At 43.4% G+C, this 25,109-nt stretch overlaps 2 protein-coding genes across 2 annotated transcripts in view; both read left to right on the forward strand.

The window, feature by feature from the left end:
- The first annotated feature begins 5,223 nt into the window (after nt 1-5,223).
- LOC133766629 (large ribosomal subunit protein uL23-like) lies at nt 5,224-5,700 on the forward strand. Its single transcript, XM_062200290.1, has one exon. The coding sequence runs from the start codon at nt 5,230-5,232 to the stop codon at nt 5,698-5,700; it is 471 nt and encodes a 156-aa protein (XP_062056274.1). The 5' UTR covers nt 5,224-5,229.
- Nucleotides 5,701-19,511: 13,811 nt separating this feature from the next.
- Nucleotides 19,512-25,109, forward strand: part of CDH20 (cadherin 20) — a 236,552-nt gene continuing 230,954 nt past the window's right edge. The window contains exon 1 of the mRNA XM_062200291.1: nt 19,512-19,581. The gene's annotated coding sequence lies outside the window, so the exon portion shown is untranslated. The remainder of the gene's footprint in view (nt 19,582-25,109) is intronic.

The following is a 25,109-nucleotide window of genomic DNA, read 5'->3' on the forward strand; positions in this document are numbered from 1 at the left end:
TTTATTTAATGACTCCCTTAATTTCTTATCACTGGATATATTATAAAAAAATTCTCACACAAGCTGTAGATTTTTGTTTTCCAGAACTATATTTCTAGAAATATGCCATGTCTTAGAATATTCAATTTCTTATGAACTAAATACACTCATATTTCATTTATTTTAAAGCACTCCCTGTTTTATCACTATTTTTCTATTTGTTTTATCCATCTTGCTAATAATTCTGGGGTTTAATAAATCATTCATAATCTCCTACATCTAAGCTATACCAGAATAAAGACGTGCTATTATCACAAATCGTGTTTTCATGCTCTTTTCTATTCTCTTAAAAAATAAAAAAGTAAGAAACAAACCTCTGTGAGTCACTTCAACCTGTCTCTCCTTTCCCTCATAATATTACCTTCCTGGCTTCCAAAATATCTTGCTGTTTGACATCTGGGGAGGTGAGACATTGCTGTTGCTTCCTCTCCATTCTCTCTTCCTAAGCAAATGGGCTCTCCTAGGGGTCACTGGATTGGCTTCATGAAGATGCCTGCTGTATAAAACATCGCGTGTGATATCAATGCTTGACCTGGTTGCTCTACTTCCTGAAGTTTGATAGGAATGATTTGACTGTCCTCACTCTAAATCCATCAGTGTCTCTTGCATGCATACACTTTCTTTGTCACTTCTCTGCGAAACTTTGCTGGCTTTCCCTGTCAAAAATCCAGAGGTCTGGGCCTCCTAACTCACAAGGCCTAAAGCCCACCAGATTATTACCAGGCCCCTTCTGTCAGGTTCTATTTGCCTCTCAATCAGAAAACTTAATTATAACTTAGCACCTTTCTTAGCTCCTCTAATAATGACTGTCCTTTGTACTAGACCCTGTCTAGCACACTTGAACCTCATTCCTTTGTAATCATAACCTCTACTCTACCTCCAATGGCTCTACTCCCAACCTGTGTGTACTGATGGTCCTCTTCCCCAATTAATGCTGTATAATTGTTCAGACCTCGTTAACGCCACTCTTAGGATCATTGGTTACTATCCTCACCCTGTCTTTTATGACCTTGTCTAAATATGATCAGAGTCGGCGAACTCAGAAGGCTTTCATAGCCTTGGCAACTCATGACAAGAGCCTAGGGTGGTTACTGGCACCATAAACTAGAGTGTCAATTTGTTGGGTCAACAACAGGAGCCACTGTGCAGTTGCTCCTCATGTGGGATCTCTGTCCTTAATGTGCTGTACATTGTGATTTAATGCTATAACTAGTACTCCAACAGTATTTTTCACTTTGTGTTGCTATGCGGGGGCAAACTGTTGAAATCTTTGCTTAATATATACTGAACTGATCTTCTGTATATAAAGAGAATTGAAAATGAATCTTGATGTGAATGGAAGGGGAGAGGGAGCGGGAAAGGGGAGGGTTGCTGGTGGGAGGGAAGTTATGGGGGGGGGGGAGTCATTGTAATCCATAAGCTATACTTTGGAAATTTATATTCATTAAATAAAAGTAAAAAAAAAAATCTAGCTCTTATCTTCCAGCATCATCATCTCCTTCCCAAGAGCCCATTAGTCCCCTAGCTTTTCCTGCACTCCAAACCTTATACTTTCTTGTAGACATCACCTTTCTCCCAGGTAGATAAAGTAAAAAGCTTGAGCCCTGGTTACCACCTACTACCTTCCTTGCAAGGGATCATACAAAACCCAAGAGCAACTCACACCAAGTCATGGCCAACAGCAAAGTGTGTGGTTAAATCTGCCCAGCTCTTCCATATGGCCTAACATAAAATTTCAAATGAACATTGCATAAGGATTATATATGGTGACACTTAAAAAGTTTATAGAAAATGGAACTAAAAGGTAAGTTTATTTTAGTGCAGAAAATGGAAATCTATGCATTATTTTTCATAATATGCATTTTCTGTGAACTTTTTGAAGATCTCTCTTGGGTTTGGATTTCAAAATATATTTTAAACTTATCAGGATAAGGAATTGGCACAGCAGGTAGGATTTTCCTTGAGATACCCACATCCCATTATCAGAATGCCTGTGTTCACGTCTACTCCCTATTCCAGCTTCCCACTAATGGGCACCCTGGGAGGCAACAGGTAATGGCTCAAGCAGTTGTGTCCCTGCCACCCATGAGGGACAACCAGATTGAATTCCCAGCTCACAGCTTCGGCCTGGCCCAGTCCTGACTGATACAGAGATTTAGGGAGTGAACCAGCACACAGGTGAACTCCAAGTCTCCCACATGGGTGGCAGGAACCCAACTATTTGGGCCATGACCTGCTGCCTTCCAGGTATCCCTGGCAGTCAGCTGGATGTCAGAGTAGCCGGGACTTGGACTAGGTGCTCCAGTAAGGGGTAGGATGTCCCAAGCAGCAGTTTAACCTGCTGCACCATAACACAGACCCGGCCAATTCTCTTGCACTGATAGGATTTTACCCTCTGTTTTGGAATTATAGTTTTTCTGGCAAAACACACTTAAAACACTGATTCTTTTTGTCTTCTTGTTACCATTAAGGCATGTTTGCTATATGTTAATATTTAATTTAGGTTATATGAAATTTCTGTCATCTTTGCAGTCCACTTGCCTTAAATCAGTCAGCTGGTTATCGCTCTGGCTTTTTTCCCAGAAAACAAAAAATCTGAAGTCCACAGGATGACAAGGGCTATGACACAATCTTTTTTTTTTTTTAAGATTTTATTTATTTATCTGAGAGGTAGAGTTATAGACAGTGAGAGGGAGAGACAGAGAGAAAGGTCTTCCTCCCGTTAGTCCACCTCCCAAATGGCTGCAACGGCTGGAGCTACGCCAATCCAAAGCCAGGAGCCAGGTGCTTCTTCCCCGTCTCCTATGTGGGTGCAGGAGCCCAAACTCCTGGGCCATCTGCTACTGCTTTCCCAGGCCATAGCAGAGAGCTGGATTGGAAGAGGAGCAGCCGGGACTAGAACCAGCACCCATGTGGGATGCCGGCACTGCAAGCGGAGGATTAACCTACTGCGCCACGGCGCCAGTCCTGACATAATCCTTTTTTTAAAAGATTTATTTTATTTATTTGAAAAGCAGAGTTACACAGAGAAAGGAAGAAACAGAGAGAGCAAGATCTTCCACCTGCTGGTTCACTACCTAGACAGCCGCAATAGCCAGCATTGGCCAGGCCAAAGCCAGAAGCCAGGCACCCATAGGGATGCCAGTACAGTAGACAGTAACTTTACCCACTACACCACAATGCTGTCCCTGTGACGTACTTCTTAAGCCTGCAAATTTTTCCTATCCACCACTGGGTCTCATATTTTGTGTAGACTCTTCATGCATCACAGTAGCCTGGTTAGTATTTATGGCTTCAAAAGATCTAAAATAGAAAGGTCATGTTTATTGGATCCAATAGTGGTTCTCAGGTTAAACCTACCAGAATTCCCTCTTTGGCACCTTGCCTTGGTTTTCCCTGACACCAACATCAGTCATCTGTCTTCTGCCACATAAACTAGATCCGTGGAAAAGCTTAGAAACCTGTTTAATACTCTTAGATGTTGCCAAGATTTCCAGCAGCAAGAATTCTCCCACAAATTCTGAAATTGGTGTTTGAAATATTAATGAAACCAAGTGGCAATATCTGCCTTTCCTCTTTCTCTCTGCTGGTCTCCCATGTACTAGTAAGATCTTTGAACATTTGTTCATCCAGGCTTCAGAATTGCAGAACGAAAGCATCTAAAGTCGAAATGTTTGATATCTCTTAAGAACTTAATCACACTGCTCCCTTTGTGTGTAAATGCAATTTCAGAAGATGCTATCAGCAATGAAGTTCTTTGTAGAGCTGTTTCAATGACAGGAAGCTAATTGCCTCCCTTTAAAACACTTACACATGCATACCCACAGGTTTTTACACACTCAAACTCTCCCAGATTAGTCTCTCTTGGTGTTTATTCCTGCCCTGCAAACTTGGAGAATCTGGGTTTAATTTTTTCCCAGGAGCTTAGTTTAGCCAGTGAGGACAATGGGTGATCAGAAGCCTGCAGCTGAGCCATGATGTCAAGGCCCTGCTGACTGCCCCCTCATGAAGAATCCTCCTCTTCCCCACTCTGGCCTGTCGAGAGTTTCTTACCGTCCACTGCTTCACTTCTTTCATCTTTCTGCCCTCAGCTCCTCACTTCGTTTCAACTCAGATCACAGTTCTCTCTGCTCTTAAAACAGCTGGCCAAAGTGCATCGCTATTCACATTCTCTCTTCCAGAGCTGTGTAACCCATTTGTTTTCCTCTCCAGTCAAGGACCCCCTGTTCTTTTTGGGAACCAGATGGATTAGCCACGGTTTGACCTCTATTTTTCTGCATCAACTGCATCCTATATGTAAATTCTTCCTTTGCTTATTCTTAGATTTCTGTTGTTCATGCTATTTTCCTAATTTTCTTCTATACAAATAATCTTTTGAACATCTTCAGTCTCATTCTCTCTTAAGTGTCCTCTCACCTTAATTAAGACATGCATTATCTGTGATCTTTTAAATGGAGTTTCTGCTTATATTTTTCATTTCAACGTATTCTAGAGTGCATTACTCTGACCAACATAGACTTTAACCAGATTATACAGATTTTTAAAATTGATTTTATTATTATCTTAAAATTATGAGAAAAGCAGAATTCACCAAGATGTGAGAAAATACATATTTTTTTCAAACAATATTTATATACTGTCTCGGAATAGCAGATATTAGGCAAAACATCCAGAGCATAGAGTTGATGAAGGTACTTCCTCTCCACCCAACAGTTTTACAGAGCACCATGGAGCTAGGGGCACAAGGGAACCACTGCATCCCAAGAACCACAGGCTGCTGGGAAGAAAGGACAGCAGCCCTCTGCTGGAAATGATCGAAGAGGATCCAATGGAAGAGGAAAGTGGGTGGAGGGAGGAGCCACAGTCTGCCAAGCAGCAAGCCAAGGAGCAGGTGGGAAGTGGGGGGGGGGGGGGGGGACAAAACAGCATGTTTAAAGCCAGAGAGCAAAGAGCATGACTTTAGGGAATCACATTGCTGACTGCTTTAACGGATCAAATCTAATACGTGGCCAGTCTGTTAGCAACAATAGCCCCTATTTATGGAAAATCCACTCTCTCTCCATTCCTCTATGTTATTTCATTTAATTCTAATAATTCTGCAACCAAATGGAGGTACTTCCATTTTATGGTAAAGAAATCGAGGCTTAAAGATAGTATTTAAAATGTCCAACTTTAATCCTTTTCACCAAGATGGCGCCGAAGGCGAAGAAGGAAGCTCCTGCCCCTCCTAAAGTCGAAGCCAAAGCAAAGGCCTTAAAGGCCAAGAAGGCAGTGCTGAAAGGCGCCCACAGCCACAAGAAGAAGAAGATCCGCACGTCCCCCACCTTCCGGCGGCCCAAGACACTATGCCTCCGACGGCAGCCCAAATACCCTCGGAAGAGCACCCCCAGGAAAAATAAGCTTGACCACTATGCCATCATCAAGTTCCCCCTGACCACGGAGTCGGCCATGAAGAAGATAGAAGACAACAACACCCTGGTGTTCATTGTGGATGTCAAGGCCAACAAGCACCAGATCAAACAAGCTGTGAAGAAACTCTATGACATTGATGTGGCCAAAGTCAACACCCTGATCAGACCTGACGGAGAGAAGAAGGCCTATGTGCGGCTGGCTCCTGACTATAATGCTCTGGACGTTGCCAACAAAATTGGGATCATCTGAACTGAGCTAATTCTAAATATATGTTTTTCCACCATAAAAAACAAAATAAAATAAAATGTCCAACTTTAATCAACTAATAAATGACGGTATCAGAAATGAACCAAGCTGTGTGTGACTCCTTAGCCTACACTTCTTCCACTGTTTTAGTATCTCTTCCAGGTTTCGTTCTGTAGATTTTGGGTGTCCAGCACATAACAGCATATAGAAGAGGAATTTGGTCATATTTGCCTTTGGAAAATAAGTGGTTTGTGGAGAGATGAACTGTTGATGAGAAATCCTTTAGGGAACCTTTTTTAATAATACAAGGAAGAGATAATGATTATTTTATTTTTAATAGGTAGCTGTGAGGCTAGAAAATAAAGCATAACTTCAACAAACAATTAGAAATTGGAATAGACCATAAATGACTGCATGGGTGCTGAAGATGACTAAGAAGCAGGCATGTCCAGAAGTCTCTTGGGTTTCTGATCTGCATGACTTGAGGAAAAGTGCCATTCTCTGAAATAGAAGACAGTGTCAGAAGAAGAAAAGTGTAGGTGGTGAATTTGTTTTTTGGCCAGATTGGCTATGAACAGGCTAAGATATCCAGCAGGCAGTGAATTGGGTGGGGGCTCAAGGCTGAGGTAAGAGCTAGACATAAAAAGTATGTAGGAAATACATTGGAAGCCATAGCATGTACGATATCAGCCGGGGAGCATGTGAAGTATGATAGATAAAAAAGGAGACTATCAGGACAGCAAAAGGGTGGGCAGAAAAAGAAGTTGCTGAAGGACCTTAAAAGGCCACTAGCAATGTAGAACGAGCGAAAGAGGAAAGCAGAATCAGAGAAACAGGACAGAGGGTTGAGTACCAAGAGGATGTGACAATGGTAGCCAAGATAGTCCCCAACGACACCACCCCCTGGCAGTCAAACCCTGTGGAAGCCCCTCTCTTGCGTGTGAGTTACATTTAGCAGCTTGCTTCTCACCAGCCGAATACAGCACAAGGGAGAGAGATTAGGTTATGGGAAGACCACCGCTTCCTCTGGTAATCCCTCTCTTGACTCTCTTGCTTTGGCGGAAGCCAGGCAGAATGTGAAGAGGCCAGGTGGTAAAACAATGAAGCCTGCCAGCCACCCTGGAAAAGAGCTCAGGAACCCGCTCCTCAGCAAGGCTTGAGTGACCACAGCTCTGGCCAATACCTCACGAGCCTCAGAACCACTCAGCTGGGCCATTCCTCGGTCCCTCATGCTCAGAAACTGAAATCATGCATGCTTGTTGTTCTAAGCCACTAGGATTGGAAGAACTTATGTGTAGTGACAGATAACTAACATGACACATAGTTTTTTTCATAGTATGTGTTTTTCATGAACTTTTTGACGACCCCTCATATGCATGGATTTCAATATTTTTGAACTAAAATAAACACATTTTTCAATTCCATATTCCACAAAGTTTTTGACATTCTCTGACATAATCATTCTGTACATAAAACACCAAGAGTAAGTTAGGACTGAAAGGGCTCCTGCTCACTTTGCAGCCACCATTTTAATCTTTTGTGACATGTACATCTAAAATTTTTGGTGGAAAAGGATCATTTGTAACTTTGGTAATACGTTTCGGCCTAAAAATTGGTGCAGAGGTATGCACTGAGGAGCCGTGTAGTGGGATGGTAAGCAGTATGGACTCTGGAGTCAAGACAAGGTTCACTTCCCTGTTTTACATCTTAACTACCTGTGTAATCCTGGGCCTGTTTCTTAACCTCTCTGGCTTTGATGTCCTTTTCACGTAAAGGATGATAACAATAGCACCTGTAGGGTGGTTTGGAGGAATGCATGGGTTAGTGCATGTGCCTCACTAAAAACAGTTGCTAGTTTATTGTGAGAACTCAGTCAACATTAACTTGTACTGTTATCATTTTGTGTGGATGGGGATTTATGTTCAGAGGGAAAGAGAAAGAAGCAGAGATACTTCAATCTATAATCTCACATTGACTGAATCTTCTCCTCCATCAACCATGCCTTGTTTTCAATACTGTCATATTTTTCCTTTGACATGCAGTTACTTATTTGTTGATTTTACAAATTTGATCTTCTCTCTCCTTAATCCATTAACATAAAACCTCCATCCCTGATTTTATCTTGTATGCCTTTAGAATAAACATTGACCTAACCCTGTCCCCAGTCTAACCAACCCACCTCTAACCTTAAACCTATTCCACTGACAAGTGTTATAAAACCACACACCTAATTTCTTAATGCAAAGGAGCCTTTGGATTGCAACTCTATGCCTCATGCTACATCACTGCCTGGTGGTTCCTGCTGTGCCTCTAAGAACCAGAATCACTAGTTTCCTGCCTGCCTGTCTGGGCCACTTGCCTTACACAAGCAGGGAAGATTATTTGCAGGTTCCCTCTTCTATTCGCCATAGGCCATATCCTATTTCTCTTCCCTTTTATTCTTCCTTCTCTGAGGTCTCATTTTCTATGGATTAGTCATTCTCATGGTCTTGGGACTCTCCAGTTCATGCTTCCAGAAGTCCCCTCTCGTCCTGTGTTCCACCATTGCTGAGTCCTCTGGGACAATGGATTCTCGTGTCCTTTGTTGGTGTTTGCGCTCTCTCTACTTCCTAACACCCCTGTATTTTATGTTTCCCTGTGGCTCCCCTTAGATCATCCCGCCTACACCCTGCAGGTGGTGCCCTTGTGTTGGTAAGGGCGGATGGCATTGACTCCTTGTGCTGTTTCTTCCTGGGCTGTGCTTTAACAGCTGTACAGATGTGCCTTTCTGCCTCACGCACACTCCACCATCCTTGCGAGATCACTCTTGTGCCCTTGGTTCTCCATCCCTCAAGTATTTCCACTTACAGCACGTATGTGGGAAACATTTCTTAAACTGTGCCTGTGACCTGTTTGTCCTTGAACTTTGATAATAATTAGTTATTTTCCTTAAGCACCTTTCTTAGGTTCTCATTGCTAGAAACAGTGATGGTAGCCATCCTCAATGTGAAGCCGCATTATGTAATGCATGCAAGTGTGTCCAGTTTCTAGCACAAGGAACAAGTGCTAATTATTGTTACTGCTGTTATCGTATCAACATCACCAGCTCCATCATATAGCAAACTGTACTTTCTTTGCTCTTTAGGTAAAAATTCCCTGAAATATGGTTTAGTTCCGTCTTCCCTGGTGTATAGTTCTATATGCCAAAATATGTCTTTTACTTTTCCAAAAATATCCTTATCCTAAAAGAAAGCCAATTACTTGAGTCCCACTGTTTTATTTCTGGAGAGAATTATGGGAATTTTTAGTTTTAAACATGCTAAGTAAAATCACAACAAATCTCTTCTGAGAGTACTGTCCTTTTGTATTCCATAAGATCTCCAAAATATATCCATTTTCTCTACTGATCCCAAGCTCACATCAAACTTCTTACTGGGAAAGATTTGATTTACTGAAAAATATTTCCCTTGGGTACATGTGAAATGAACTGATAGTCAGTGTACCCAGCTACATAATCTGTTGTTCGACAGATGTTCCCACCCCTCGTAAAAGGATCTGCACAACAAATGTGCTTTTGATGGCATGTTCATTGTGCCCTCTTCCTCATCTGCAAACTTCCTAGAGTCTCATTACTTCTATATTTATTCTATGCCTTCTGATCCATCAATTCTACGAGGGAAAAACAGACAAAATAGTCATAAGGATTGTAATAATTTCCTTTCTTTTTCTCTTCATTCACTTAATCTCTTTTTCAATTTCACTATCTCCATTCCTCTCCCAAGTTGCCTTTGTAATAGATTCTGATCTTGCTGAAAAGTCATACCTTGAATCCTCTGTGCCAGCACTAGGGACCCATTTGGATTACTGACCTAGAGGGTTGTAGGAACCAGACTCACCCTTAGCTTAGCTGCCTTCACCAACATCAAGCCTCTCTTGATGACTGAACTGACACCTGTAGCCTCTCCCTAGTGTATCTCTCACAGTTATACCTCTTTTGAACCGGGGGGAGTACTATGAGCAGGTGTCAGATTTATAGATAAGGAAATGCAAGCAAAAGAAAAGAAAAACTTTCCTAAGTTCCATCTGACATGTAGAAGCCAGGATAAATTTGCCATTCCAGAGCTTTTAAAAGTGAGTCCTTTTCTTTAAGGGCGGGGGGGGGGGGGGAGGCAAGAGAGAGGAAGAGGGAGAAGAAGAGGGAGAGGGAGAGAGAGAGAAACTGACTTTTCAAATATGCTCAATTGGATTTTTCAGTGCATGCTGGTCTAGTGTGAAGAACATTTCAATTTTTCAATCTTTGTCCCTTTTCCCTTTGTGTATCCCATATGGACAGCCTGTTTCCCCTGTGTAAGCATAAGAATTGAACTAATTGATTCTGTAAAATTAGTTTGGTTCATGAGTCCCCACGATTTGTGAAATACCCGAAACTGCATGGTGAAGATGACTCCCTCTAGTTCATGTTTCTCATAAGAAAATGACTGGGTTGAATTCTGATCAGCTCTAAAACCCCTTACATTTGAAAATCCTGCAATTTTATTATTATAACAGCACAAATGATATCGAGCCAAAAATTTCCATCTCCTTTCTTGAGAAAGATGATATTTTTTAAAAATGCAGATTGTAAAACTCTTCTTAATAATAGTGGGTGATCTTAACGTGTGCTCACTGTGAGCCACAGTGTGCTCAGCAAAAGTAATTGTCATGGATTATCTAGTTTAAACATCAAAACCCTTTGAAGTAGGTACTACTACCATGCACTTAGCAAAGGGGGAAATACATACAACGTTACAGAGCTTGCTCAAGGATCTGGTAAGTAGAAGATCCAAGACTCAAACTCAGACCATGAGATTCAGTGAAGTCTTTTAGCCCCTACAATGCATTACCTTTGCTTTCTTACCACTTGTTGATGAATAAAAAATGTAAATAGTGGCTATTAATTCTCCAGCATCACACAGTATTAACCTTCTATTTTAGATCATCTACTACTTTGCCTTTAAAAGTACATCAGTATGCATATTCAGTGCAATTTCTTGCAATTATTTGTTGCATGAAGATTTCAAAATAATGTTAAGAATGACAAATACTCTTTTTCTTACAAAAGGACTTGCAAATTGAGTTTCCTTCATCTGCAAAGCCTCTCCACATAAAATTAGTCATCCCATTTTATACTTTATTTTTAGGATGCTTTATGTTCTCTTAACATTTGGTGTAGTTGAATATCAAAAATCACAGTCATTCTATCAATATGTGAGGACTTTGCTCACATATCAGAGGTTCTTGTTCAAAAATTCATTGGTAGTCCATGCTAATTTTAGGAATCAGTATATTTTTCAATTGTATGTGCTCCCCCAGCTTTCAAAGACTTCTTATGAGTAAGGAGTGATTATTATATTATGTATATGTGCCATGCTGAGTGTACATGTGATTTAGCAGTGAATATGTTACAAACACTTTTGCTGTCATTTACTTTATTTTTCGATGGAACATCAAAACTAAAATAATAGGCCAGACCCATACAAAGGGAGAACAGAAACTGTCACTCAGTTACTAGCAGCTCACATTCTTATCTGAAGATATAATATTTAATAATCTCATTCCTCTGATTGTTGAATTATTAACCATCTCGCGTGATACATCTAATACAAATAACACTAATGAAAGTAAAAAAGAAGTTATTGAAACACATTCTTCCAGAGGTTATGCTACTTGAAAGTGGACTATAAAAACGACAATTTGAACATGATTGCTCAGTTTCAGTAAAACACCAATTGGGTGGCTCAGACAAGGTTACAAACACGCATTGTGGTTTCCACGCATTGGTGCAGCATTTCACAAGTCTCAAGACACTAGCATCATATCTAGGAGTGCTGTCTGAGGGGCTGTATAGGAAGCTTAATTTAAAACCATTAGTCCCCTTGTTACACACAGTGTGTCATTATCAAAGAGCATACACTCTGCCTTCACAGCATGAAACTTGTCACATATATTATACTCAGAGCAAGATCTGGAGTTCTATAACAAAACGTATCTCCACAGTTGGTTCTCAGGACATCACACAATAATTGCTCATATAGCTGGGACATCATATACCCTAATATGTAATAATATATCCAATATAGTAAGCATGTGAATTTTACTTGTTAGTTTTCTATAGTTGTTATAACAAGTAGCAAATGCATTAACCCTCTGTTCTGTAGGTCAGAAGACCTTTATCTCAATGCGTCTCTCTGAGGTGAAGCCAAAGTGTGTGCCTTTCTGGGGCAGGGACTGCTCCCTTAGCACAGTCAGCTCCTGGAGGCCACCCTCATTCCTTGATGCATGGCCTCTCTGTCCTCAAAGCCAACAATGACCAGTAGAGTCCTCGGTGTTACTTCTCTGACACTGTTCCTTCCTCCCTGCTCCACTTTGAAGGACCTTTAGGATTAGGTTGGGCTCACTTGGATAACTCAGGATGACTTTCCTGTGTGGCAGTCAGCTGATGAGAGCCTGAATTCCGCTATGCCATGTACCTAACATAGACACAGGTCCTGGGGATTCCAGTGTGGACTCCTCGGTGTTATGAAGAATTACTACGGCTTTCACATATTTCAAATGATCAGAGGAAGCCTTGATAAAATGTCCGGAAGTTCACATGAGAATGTTTTCCAGACCTCAAGGGGAGATGCATTCTAGCTTTGCAGGCCTCCAGCTGTGTCCACCATCAGCTCCTCTGGATTTCCCATATTTTCAGACATTTTTATACTCAGGACACCTTCAACCTCAGGAGTGCCTATTGGGCCTACACCAATTAGTGAAAGAAATTGGGGACTATTCACTTTTTCTATGAAATTTATCACTAGCCAAGATCAATATTTTGCAATTCCTTATTTTTGCTTCATGTTCCACATCAACTGCTTTTTCCATCAGCTTTTGGGGAGTGAATCAGCAGACGGGAGATTCTCTCTCTCTCCCTCTGTCACTCTACCTTTCAAATAATAAATAAATAAAACAACTTTAATTGTTTTTTTTAAGTGAAGGATGCTATTGAGGTTTTCACTGCATGTGTGCATGCCTGCATGAGTGTGTGCACATCTATGTGCTTATGTGTGCACATACATATGTGTGGGTGTGTGGCAGAGTGGCTAGGAAGAGGCATCCAAGATAGAAAGGTTAAAAAAAAAATCTTGGGGCCAGCACTGTGGCGTAGCAGGTAAAGCCGCTGCCTGCAGTGCCGGCATCCCACATGGGCACTGGTTCAAGTCCTGGCTGCTCCACTTCCAATCCAGCTCTCTGCTTTGGCCTGGGAAAGCAGTAGAAGATGGCCCAAGTCCTTGGGCCCCTGCACCCATATGGGACATCCAGAAGAAGCTCCTGGCTCCTCACTTCAGAATGGCTCAGCTCCAGCTGTTATAGCCAAATGGGGAGTGAACCAGCAGATGGAAGACCTCTCTCTCTACCTCTCTTTCTCTCTGTGTGTAACTCTGAATTTCAAATAAATAAATCTTTTTAAAAAAATCTCATTTCAGTGCCATGTTAGCAACATATTATGATGATTTTCTATCTCTACTCCTCTTTCCAGTTCTGCTGGCACCACTCCTGGTTAAGGCCATTAGAACATCTTGCTTCAGTTGCCACAAGTCTCCCAGCCAGACCCCGTGCCTTCCGGCTCAACCTCTGAAATGATTCACACTCCAACATAAACACAGCTGAGGTCATGTCATGCCTCAGCTCAAAAGCAACACCTTTCTTATTGCCTTGATAATAACGTGCATGTGTCTGTGCAGTAACAGGAACCTCTGAGCTGCATGCACCTTTCCAGTCTTATATACTTCCAACAGCAGGTGCACCTGGGCAATCACGGCTGTCCCTCAACTCCCTGCTGCGCTTTCCCAGCTCCATGCCTCTTCCACTGATGATCACTCTACTCTTCCTCCCACATCACAATACAGGTCCATTCTTCAGAAATCAGACCAACAATTGCTCCCATAGAACATTCTCCTGTCCCTTCCCCATTGGAAAGCATTTTTCTGTACTTGAGGAGTCCCCTAGCACTTTATTTTTGATCCTTAGATAGAAATCATCCATTTCTGCCTTAGATCTTTAACTTTGCTAAATATGAAGGCCCCTCTCTCAGATTATAAACTCCTTGAGAGCAGTCACTGGTTTTATTTCTCTTTGAAACATCTACAATAACTAGCATAGTACCTTGCCGGTAGCAAGGATACTGTATTCAAGTTTGTCAGATTCAACTGAATGGATCAGTAATGTCACCTTCCAGAATGTTGTCACAAGCACTGTGTTTCTATGGCTACTTCTCCTTGGAGGTGATAGTGTTGTAATGCATTTTTCTCTATTCCATTCAAAACCACAGTAACACACAGAAAAGAATTGACAGACATGAACTGTGGGAAAACCAATGCCTTCTGAAAATGACCGAAATTCACTGATTAACCCACAAATTCAAACAACAAAATGAGTGTGTGCTTTACACAATACCAAAAGTAAGAAAGCACAAAACAACAAACAGCCTAGGGAAACCCAATATAGAAACATCATCTGAATGGTACATTACCGCTATAGAAAATAAAGAACGAATGGTTTAATAGGAATTCTTAATTTTGTGAATGTTGTATGTGTGTGAATTTTTAACCAAAACAACTCTTCAGTAATGAATATTTATAGAAAAGACAGATTATGAAACCACAAAAGTGCTCTTGCTATGTCATTGTCATTAGTTCTATTAAATAATTATCATTATATGTCCAAATATATCTTGAATGGATAATACTGAATAATCTAGATCACCAAATCACATTAGAAGGGTATTAGCTGACTCAGGAGACTAATTATAATGAGGTATTGAGCTGCTTATCTCATCTCAATCTTAAAACCATAAACCACACCATACAGGCAGTGGCTGCCAATCAAGCCAATGCGTGGTTGCAAAAATAGCATGGAACAAGGGTCAGGAGGCACAGCTCTGCATTAACTCTGTAACCTCGGGAGCTCTTAATAAAGATCAGCCCACATGAGAAAAGCAGATCCCTCCCTTAGAGCAATACAGCAATACCAGTGGCTAAAGCTGCTCATTCACAGAAAATGCTCTCGAGTTTCAGAAAATTACACACACACACACACACACGTTCACTCACCTTTCCTATACTAATACTTTTTGCTTAATGGGCCAGTTTAATACTACTATTAACTAGATGATTATAATTTGAGCAGGTGTTATCCATCCATGTCCTAAATAACAGTAGCTGACATAAAAATTATCAACTGCTTTCTCACCCATAGAACCTATCAGCCAGAGGTCAAAGCTAAAATTATTATATTTGTTTCTGAATCTATTTTTGGATAATAATAATAATATCATTATAAGATGCTTTTGAATTTCCAAAGCACCTGCCAACTATTTTGTACAATCCTAGTAGCCTTATAAAGTCAATGGGATACATTTTCAAAAGTGTGTGGAGATTGGCATTGGTGAGATTTTTTCAAAAGATTTATTTTATTAGTTACAGAGAGAGAAGGAGAGACAGGGAGAGAGAGACAGAGAATCTTCCATCTGCTAGTTCACTTCCTTTTTTAAAAATTATTATTTAACAGGTAGAGCTAGACAGTGAGAGAGAGAGAGAGACAGAGAGAAAGGTCTTCTTCTGTTGGTTCACCCCCCAAATGGCCGCTATGATCCGAAGCCGGGAGCCAGGTGCTTCCTCTCGGTCTCCCATGCGGGTGCAGGGGCCCAAGCACTTGGGCCATCCTCCACTGCCTTCCCAGGGCCACAGCACAGAGCTGGACTGGAAGAGGAGCAGCCAGGACTAGAACCCAGTGCCCATATGGGATGCCGGCACTGCAGGTGGAGGATTAACCAAGTAAGCCATGGTGTCGGCTCGCTAATTCACTTCCTAAATGGCCACATCAACCGGGGCTGGGCCAAGCTGAAACCAGGAGCCAGGAACTTCACCCAGGTGTCCCAGATCAGTACATGGACCCAGAGACGGCTCATCTTCTGCTGCTTTCCCAGATGCATTAGCAGGAAGCTGGATCAGAAGTGGAGCAGTGTCCATATGGAATGATGGTATAGCAGGAAGCAGCTTAACCCAGTATGCCACAATGCAGGCCCCAGAGAGATTTCTGAGTGACCCTCCCCCCAGGAAAATTCAGAGATACAAAAATGATTGCAACAAAGCTCTGCCTCCAGATTAGTTTGGGTGATCAGCAGAAACTACATATTGTGTTCTTAGAAGTTCTAGGGGAACACAAAGGAGGAAATTGCATTTATACCAGAAGAGAGAAGCATGTGTGGAGCAGAGACCTGGTGGGCAGAAGGAGACATAAAAACTGGCTCCATTGGCATTGGCATTGTGTCCTGGTGGGTTAAGCCACTGCTTGAGCCACCAGGATCTCATATCTGAGGGCTGGTTTGAGTCCTGGCTGCTCAGCTTCCAGTACAGCTCTCTTCTGTGGCCTGGGAGGGCAGTGGAGCATGGCTCAAGTCCTTGCGCCCCTAGACCCACATGGCAGACTGGGAGGAAGCACCTGGATCCTGGCATCAGATCAGTGTAGCTCCGGCCATAGCAACCATTTGGGATTTGGGGGGTGACCAACACTTGGTACCCTGACACCCACATGGGGGACCTAGATTGAGTTCCTGGCTTCTGAGACCATTAATGGAGTGAACCAGCAGATGGAAGACTCTCTCTCTCTCTCTCTCTCTCTCTCTCTCTCTTTCTTTCACTCTGTGAGTTTGCCCCTTAGTTGAAGTCTCGGCCCTGTCCTTTCCTAGGAGGAGTATTGAGTGTTACTGAATTTCTGTGAGACTGAGATTTCCCATCAATTAAATGTAGATAACAATTCTGAACTCCATAGGGTTGCTGGGAGGGCAGAATGAACACACATAATAGAAGGGCAACTTGCAAACAGCAAAGCAGTCAATGAATAAGGTATTGTTATTCCCACCTTGCAAAAGAGAAGGCACTGCCCAAGACAACCCCATCCTCCCAACACAGTGCCATCATCCCACCTGGATGCAGGCAGTCCTCCACCCACACTCCACTGCTTACTTTTAAGGAAACACGGACAGCACTCATCCTGATCACATTTCATAGGCTCTGAAGTCATGTTAACATATTCATACAAACATGCCAATGACAGCTGAAGACTTTCCCAAGAAGATTTCTTGAAAACGCTAAGAGGAGTCTCTCCATAAAAAAGAAGAACCGGGCTGGCGCTGTGGTGCAGCAGGTTAATGCCCTGGCCTGAAGCTCCGGCAGCCCATACGGGTGCCAGTTCGGGACCCAGCTGCTCCACTTCCAATCCAGCCCTCTGCTATGGCCTAGGAAAGCAGTAGAAGATGGCCCAAGTCTTTGGGCCCCTGCACCCACGTGGGAGACCCAGAAGAAGCTCCTGGCTCCTGGCTTCAGATCAGCACAGCTCTGGCCGATGCAGCCAATTGGGGAGTGAACCAGTGGATGGAAAACCTCTCTCTCTATCTCTCTCTGCCTCTCCTCTCTCTGTGTAACTTTGACTTTAAAAAAATTATTTTAAAAAGGAGGAACCAATAGAGCACTGTAAGGGAGGAATCACGACAGGGATAAAATAGTTATTTTTTAAACTTAGGACTTTAAACCAAATTTTCAGAGAATAAAATATGGCAGGTTCTCAACTTTTTAAAATGATTTAGCTGTGAATTGTAACAGAAAATATTTGAATAGATATGTGCCTTGAATTTACTTGATACTCAACAATTAGTAAATACAAAGGTTTAACCTGACCACTTTTATCTCTAAGATTGTAATACTATCTTCCTTCACATAATATCTGTAAGTTTTGCTTTAATCCAGTATATAATAGTCAATATAATAGTCAATTTTTTAATCCAAACTTCAAAGATAAAATTTTATTTAAGTCTGATGATATCTCACCCACATGTTAAGAAAACAGGAAAGATCGCTCTGCCTTATTCATAATAGGAGGTCTAGAAATTTTTAAATTTAAAAAGTCACATATTTATTGTGTGCTATGTGGCCAACAATGTGTTGGAGGATGAGCATTTTTCAACATCCATGGGAAATTCACAAATAGTAGAGTTTACCGAGTAGATCATCTGTATTAGGAACAGAACCAACAGAAGACATGCGGATAGAAAAGCTGTCGACTCATGCAACCACAGAGACTGGCAAGTCCAAAATTTGTAGAGCTTATGTTCCAGTTTGGAGGGCATTAGGTTAGAGACCTCTTATCTGGGGGATAACCGGCCTTCTGTTCTATTCAAATCTTCACTGTTCAGATGAGGCTCTCCCACATTATGGAAAGCAATATGCCTCCCTCAGTCTACAGATGTAAATGTTAATCCCATCTTAAAAACATTTTCACAGTCATACCCAGAATAGTGTTCCCACCAAATATCTGGGCACCCTGTGGCCCAGTCAAGTTGATACAAAAAATTAACCATCATATCATTTGCTATGGTTTGGATTCATCCCCAAAAGTTCATGTGTTGGACACTTAATCTCTAAAGTCATAGTTAATGGTACTTAGAGGTGAGGCTGATGGGAGGTAATTAGGATTCCATAATGAAAGCACTGTGTCTTTATAAAGAGGGAGAGAGACCCAAGCTACTTGTCTCACCACGTATTACCTTCTGCCATGTTATGGTGCAGCAAGAAGGCCCATGCAAACACCCAAGTGCCATGCTCTCGGACTTCAATAACCTGACATTTAGGGTGGGTGGCAGGACAAGAATGAGGTGGCCCCTCCTGTTGACCTTATTTATTTGATCCCCCAAACGAGAGCTTGAACCATAGAACCTGAATTGCCTCATCACAGCAACTGTGTGATTTGGGGGACTCTTCCTCTGGGAGCGAGGTCTCAGCTTCCTCCCCTGCAACTTCCAACCCTGGACTTATCTCTGCCCCGTCCCCACTAAGCCCAAGGCTTAAAACTCTCTGATTTGGTGATGAGCAACGAAAGAAGAAATCTGAGCCCTTGCAGAAATGCTTAAAAGTCTGTGAGATTTCTCTCCCACTACCCCTCTTTCTGAAAATTATGAGTCCTTTGCACTTTCAAGGTCAAGGTTAAACGCTGTTGATCCTCTTCTTCCTTCTGCTCCTATTTGTATTTTCCTGTTCTCCTCATCAATCGCCTCTTCCAGAACCCGGAATCAATGCAAAATAAGTCACTTGGACTTCCGCAAAGTTTCCGTGCAGATGCTTCCCCCTCCACACCTACCTACCCCCTTACAGCTCTCTCCCTCTCCGTCAACAGCGGGATTTAAATATTTAAATGCCGCACCTAAACTGCACTTAAAGAATTAACCCGTCTTGCCCCTGGATGGTCTACGGCACCGGGTGCCAAACGGACGTTAATTGCTTTCATCTGGTGGGGTTCCAGCCCGCTCCTCAGAAGGAAGGAGCGCACATTCCTGGCACCAATTGGCCAATTCAATTTTCTTCATCGGTATTAGCCTCTGTCAGAATATTCATGAGCAGGGGAATGAAGACTCGCGGCACAGACAGGCGGCAGCCACTCGGGCTGGGCCAGGCGCGAGGGAGGGCAAGCGCTCGGCGCGCCGCGCTCGGGGGCCGCTGACCGCCACCGGGCGGCCCTTCTCGCCGGCGGCGGGGCGCTGGGGGCCGCGCCAGCGCCGGGCAGGGCATCGGCGGGTTTGGCGCGCCTGGCATTGCCCCCAACTCCAGGCGACCGCGCGGAGACTTTGCCAAACGTCCGAAGAAGGCAGAAAAAGCTGTGACACTTTAGATAGAGGGGGGGTCGGGGGGTGGGGGGCGGGGCAGAGCCTCGAGCGGGGACGAAGGGACCCAGCGGGGCACCGGCCGCCCGACGAGGGAGGCAGCGATGTGAGCTGGACGCACCGCCCCGGAGGAGCCTGATCGAACGTCTCCGGAGAGTCGCCGGCTGTGCCAGGTAAAGCGGAGGGCTCCGGCAGGGCCCCGCGCGTCTTTCCCCCGGCTCGCGGCGCCGGGGTCCAGGACCGGAGCCTGCACCCCGGGGAAAGCGGCCCCGGAGCGCAGCCGCCCCCGAGCGCTGCGCGCGGTCCGGTGCCGCGCCACGCTTTCCCTTCGACTCCTCTCAGCCTCAGCCCACCGGCCGGTCTGAGTTCTACTTCCTCGGACTTTGGGGGGAAGGGGACGCGGAGGGGCTGCGGGAGGGGGAAGCTGTTCTCTGGGAGCAGAGACCCTGGGCCCAGGTGGAGGATGCTGCGTGCTGAGGATGGTGACCCGGGACCGAGAAGCGCGGCTGGCGGGAGCGCTTGGCCCCGGCTTCGCCCTCGCTGGCCCCGCAGGCAGCGGCGCCCCCCTCCGACTGCCGACGGGAGAGGGTGGCCGCATCACTCCCGCAGGGATGCGCGCCGGGAAGGGGCCCAGAGATGCAGGCTGGGGGGAAGCGCAGACTCCTACCGGACCGAATCGGGTCCGCATCTCGGGCCTCGCCCCTGCACGAGCTCGGCTGTGGGAGGAGGCTGTGGTGGGCACTCGTGTCCCTGCCACCTGCCGGACATCGCCAACTCCCCGGATTTCCTGTCTCCGGGCTCTGACCCTCCAAGGAAGGCTCCGAACTGCGCGCGGGTTGTTCGAGATTTGCCGATCGCGGTTGCCATGGGGGAAGAGCCGGGGGAAAGGGGGTTAGATCGGGTGAAAGTTTAAGGATTGTAAGGAAGACGCTACCGGGGAGTCCCAGCTTGCCCTTTGCAATAGGAGACTGTGCTGGACTTGGGCTGACGCCGGAGCCTTGCCTGGCTGTCCGCCTCGGGCCTGGTGGGGACTGGAACCTGGAGGGCAGCCCAGAGGAAGCTCCAGAGCCTCTTTTTGTCCCCCTCTGCCGAGACCAAGCAAGGAGTAAGAGGACTGGCACCAGGGAATTGGGCAGTCGGTTGGCTGGGCGATGCAGAGTTTACCGTGGCGTTGTCATTACCATTGTGAATGCTGCTGGTATTGACACAAACAACAGGAGGAATTTTGTTGTCTGGTTGTCATAAATCGCTTGGAAAATGAGTCGGCAATCCCTTCCTTGCAAATAAAATGCCCCCTGGCCACCTCTCATCTTCCCCCAAAGGAAGTTACCGGCTCAGAGCGGCGGCGGCGGGGTCAGTCGCCACCGAGGCCTGCCTGCGCCCCACTGAGAGGTGGAAGTTGTGTTTCTATCCTCCAGCCTCCCTCGGCCTCCTCTGGCTCACGGACTGCAGGCCACGGCCATCTGGAACCCCATCCCCAACACAGCTTTTCCCTTTCGAGTTTTATAGGGCCCGGAAAAGTCTCCTCTTACTTAGAATGACCTTTGAGGTCCCACTGGGCGTCCTCCCTGGCAGGAGCAGGCTTTGGTTCCCAACGCTGGCGGAAGCCGCAAGGGCACCTGCGGTTGCCTCCTCTTGGCTCGGCTCTGGTCAGAGCTCCAGGGTGCAGGTTTGGCCAGCTGAGGAAGCAGAAAGCAGGGCAAGGTGTGGGAGGACAGAGAGGCAGAGTTGAGCTTGAGTGCAGGAGATGAGGTCAAACCTCTGTGCTGGCCACATCCCTTCAGCCGGAGAAAAGAGAGAGACAAATGAAGAGCAAGTGTGGAGTGTTATAAATTGGAAGTGAGCTCTTGGAGTCTACTTAGCGACTTTGCTGTGACCTTTCTTCTCAGTGCTTCTGATTCTCTGTATTTGTCAATGCACGCATAGCCGTGTCTGTTGCTAACAGGACACTTGTTTTGCTATGATCCAATTTTGTATCCAAAAAAAAAAAAAAAGCTTTGAGCATCCTGGGAAAGGACAGTCTATAAAATTCACGATTTTAATGTTTTGTGAAAAGTTTGCTACACTGCAGGTTACGGAGATACATTTTTAGCATGTGTGCCATGTGGCAGTGTAAAATTAAAATGGAAAAAGGAAAGTACAAACATAAAAATGACTTAGCATTCTTGACATTCTTGTGCATACTCAATAGAAGAATTACCTTTGGTTTGGGGAGAGTTGCTTGGGAATTTAATCAGTGTTTACACTACTAAAACGCCCCCTTCTACCTTTCTCCTCTGTCAAATTTTATGACCCAGTTCTCACCGGAAGGGCGATCTGACTGTGGTGAGTGCTAGAAGGTGAGAGAGAGATTGAAGGGTTTAGGGGATTCCTCACTTAGGGGTTGGAGACTGGAATGGAGAGAAAGATGCCATCATCTTTCTCCGGGAAGTCAGCTGAGCAAGCTTCGTTATGGTAACAGACTCAGCACGGGTTGTCCTCAGCTCTCTCATTGGACCAGGACCCCATCAGATGGTCCAAAGAGAGCTAACCAAGGTGTTTTTCACTCCACCATTGGGAACGGTATTGCCTCCTTCTTCCCTTTGGGTGGAGTTGACAGCTCTCTCCCTCTGCCATGGGGCAAGTTTCCCTTGCCATCTCAGACTCAGCCCATGCCCTCTCAGACCCTTGTATATCTGTAAATATTCCCTGGCTTCTGAAGCTTCTCAAAGACCTGCAGCTGTTGGGGAATTTAAGTAAATAGTTGGAAGTAATCAAGAGAACCACTGAAAAGTGGATGTTTTCCCTGGTGGAGAAGTTATTGAATGCCTTTTGAGCTAGAAAATTAGCAGTTTAGAAGAGCAGGAGGGATTTCCTTGACTTCCCTCTACCCATAAACCAGGAGCTGTATTTTTTTTTTCTTTCCCTCATAGTAGTGAGCACTGTTTGGTTAAGCATTTTTTACAATTTGGACTTAAAATGGGGTTTTGCCTGGTGGCGTTCTATGGACAGAGGAAAAATGTAAAGAGATACGGAAGGAAGAGCTGCAGGGCTAGAACATAAATCAGTCAGAATATATGGGGGGCTGATGAGAATAGGCCTTTTCACCCTAAAAAAAAAATGTCCACTTTGGAAGAAAAAGAAGTCTGATTATTAGCATCCAGGGCTGCAACCCAGGCAGCTGATGCCGAGAGGAGCCAAAGGGCAGTTCTTCTTAGTTTAGAAACAGCAAGACAGTCTCTGCCAAAGATTGCTGTAAACACGGAATAAAGATTTCATTGTGAGCTGGTGTGCCTGGAATAATTAGAGAGTTAATTGTTCATTCTGATCTGGTGGTGCTGCAATCAGTAGTGCAGAGTACAGAAAATAAGAGCAAGGAAGACATAGAAAAGTAACATTTGTCACTTTCATATTCACTTGTTTTACTTTGACAGTACTTGGGGAAATCCTGGTTAGTTTTCCATTAAGAAAACAAGAGCACCTCCTTGGATCACTGGTGAGTGGGGACATGCTGTTTCCATTTTTACCCCCTCCATATTCTACTCTGGATATGGACAAAATTTCCCATCTTCTAAAAACAGCCTGTAAAACTACAGTCAGATTAGGTACGTCAGTATTCATTGATATTAGTTAGCTGTAAGCCTCAGTGTCAATTCAATCAAATGCATGCAATACCACCAGATTTCTATGCTTCTCCAACACTTTCTTCACGTATACATAAGATTTAAGAAGTAAATATTCCATTTTGACATTTAATTATTTTCTATGGTGAAACAAATTGCCTACAATGATTAATCTTTCACATTTACTTGAATAGTCTCCTCTGTATGTTCATACCAATTTAGAGACAAAAGCAAACATATTTTAAGTGATAAAGGTGATTTTAAGCAAGTGAGTGTCTATAGTTAACACAGGCAGTGGACTGTGACTTACTGTTATCTCCTTAAAGATGGCATTGTCATCAATTCCTTCTGACTGCCAAAAATGAAGACATGAAGGAGCCAGACTGTGGTGCAGTGGGTTAAAGCCACAGCCTGCAGTGCCAGCATCCCATATGGGTGCCAGTTCAAGTCCTGGCTGCTCCATTTCTAAACCAGCTCCCTGCTGATGCATCTGGGAAAGCAGTAAAGGATGGCCGAAGTGCTTGGGCCCCTGTACCCATGTGGGAGACCTGGAAGAGGTTCCTGGCTCCTGGCTTCAGCTTGACCCAGCCTGGGTCTATCTTTCTCTGTGTGTATCTTTCCTTCTCTCTCTCTCTCTGTAATTCTGCTTTTCAAACAAATAAATAACTATTTTTTAAAAAATGAAGTCATGAGTAAGGGACTATAGACAGCATTGAGCTCAGGACGTCTGCAGAGGGGAAATGAAGAACCATGTATTCATCAGGTTCAAATTCTTCCTGAATCCTGATATTGACCTGGAATATGGAGCACAGTTCTCATTATTTGAATTTTAAAAAGGAATGTCTTTAAGTGTCAATGTTAAGTATAATCGTTCTGGGAATAAAAGCACTATTATAAAGAAAGCATAATAAATTAACATAAAGTCATACCATCTCATAAAGAGAGGACTTAGCTCTCCAAGATACTCATCTTGTCTCGTGATTTAAGAGGTACAACACTGTGTTTATGAATCTTTAGATTGCTTTATCTATCAAAAATAAAAGGGATTACAAAGACAGAACACAAACTGAAGTATTAGAGTATAAAAAAAGTGGTACAAAATTGTGGAACTACCTCACCCTCAGAAAATTCTAATTTACAAAATGCACTGTCTATAGCAATTAAAAAACAGAAAATCATATCACCACATTAATTTGTGACAACAACCCATTTTAAAGAGAAATTTAGTCTTTTCTCATTTAATTGCTATTCATGGTTTGCTAAATAGTTTTTCAGAATAATCTGCCAATCTCCTGCTAACCAAGACTGTCTATTCAAGAATGAACCTAATTACATATGGATTAACTTAATTTTAGAACTCTGAGAACATTCTACTCAAAGTATTATTCAAGAGAAAAGCAACATAGAAATGGCCTGATTCACCTCAAGGTATATGTAATTTTTTTTAAGTTTAAAGGATCATAAAGGAGAGAACATTTGGTATGGGAATACGTCATTGAATAACCACAAAAAAAGAGTAAAGAAAGCTATAAACTGGTACATCTTCTTAAAATGTGTAGCATTTTAACAATAGTGCTCATTTCTTCTTACAGGGCAGTAAAGGCTGGTACTATAAAGTAGCAGGCAAAAGTACAAATTTCCAAAACATGCCCAGCATTGTCTGGAATGGAAATGTCTTTGCTATTTATGTTTAACAATCTAATCAAAAGTTGGGATTCTGACTAATGCCATTACCTCCTAAGAATAAAGAAGTATTGTGCATGGGAGAGATTTTCTTCACAGCTCTATAGCTCCTTGCTAGAATCTTACTCCTAGTAGATTCTCAAGAAATATGAGTTGATTTTTTTAAATATTTTTCATTTTTAAAATAAATTTTATTGTTTATGGTATACAATTTGCTGTTGTAAGATGTGTATATATAGTAACATGGTTTCTATAGTGGAACAAAGTAACAGTTGTCATCTCACATGGTCACATAGTTACCCATTTTCCCCATTGTGCAAGAGCATCTACAGACTTGTTTAGCAAAACTCCTGCATATAATACATTAAAATTAACTATACTCATCAAGCCATATATTAGAATGTTTCACTTGTTCA

Source organism: Lepus europaeus, chromosome 9, assembly GCF_033115175.1.
Source record: "Lepus europaeus isolate LE1 chromosome 9, mLepTim1.pri, whole genome shotgun sequence".
In the NCBI taxonomy this organism is placed as follows: Eukaryota; Metazoa; Chordata; class Mammalia; order Lagomorpha; family Leporidae; genus Lepus; species Lepus europaeus.

Coding starts and splice junctions, on each gene's coding strand:
- LOC133766629 (XM_062200290.1), top strand. CDS start 5,230: ATGGCGCCGAAGGCGAAGAAGGAAGCTCCTGCCCCTCCTAAAGTCGAA.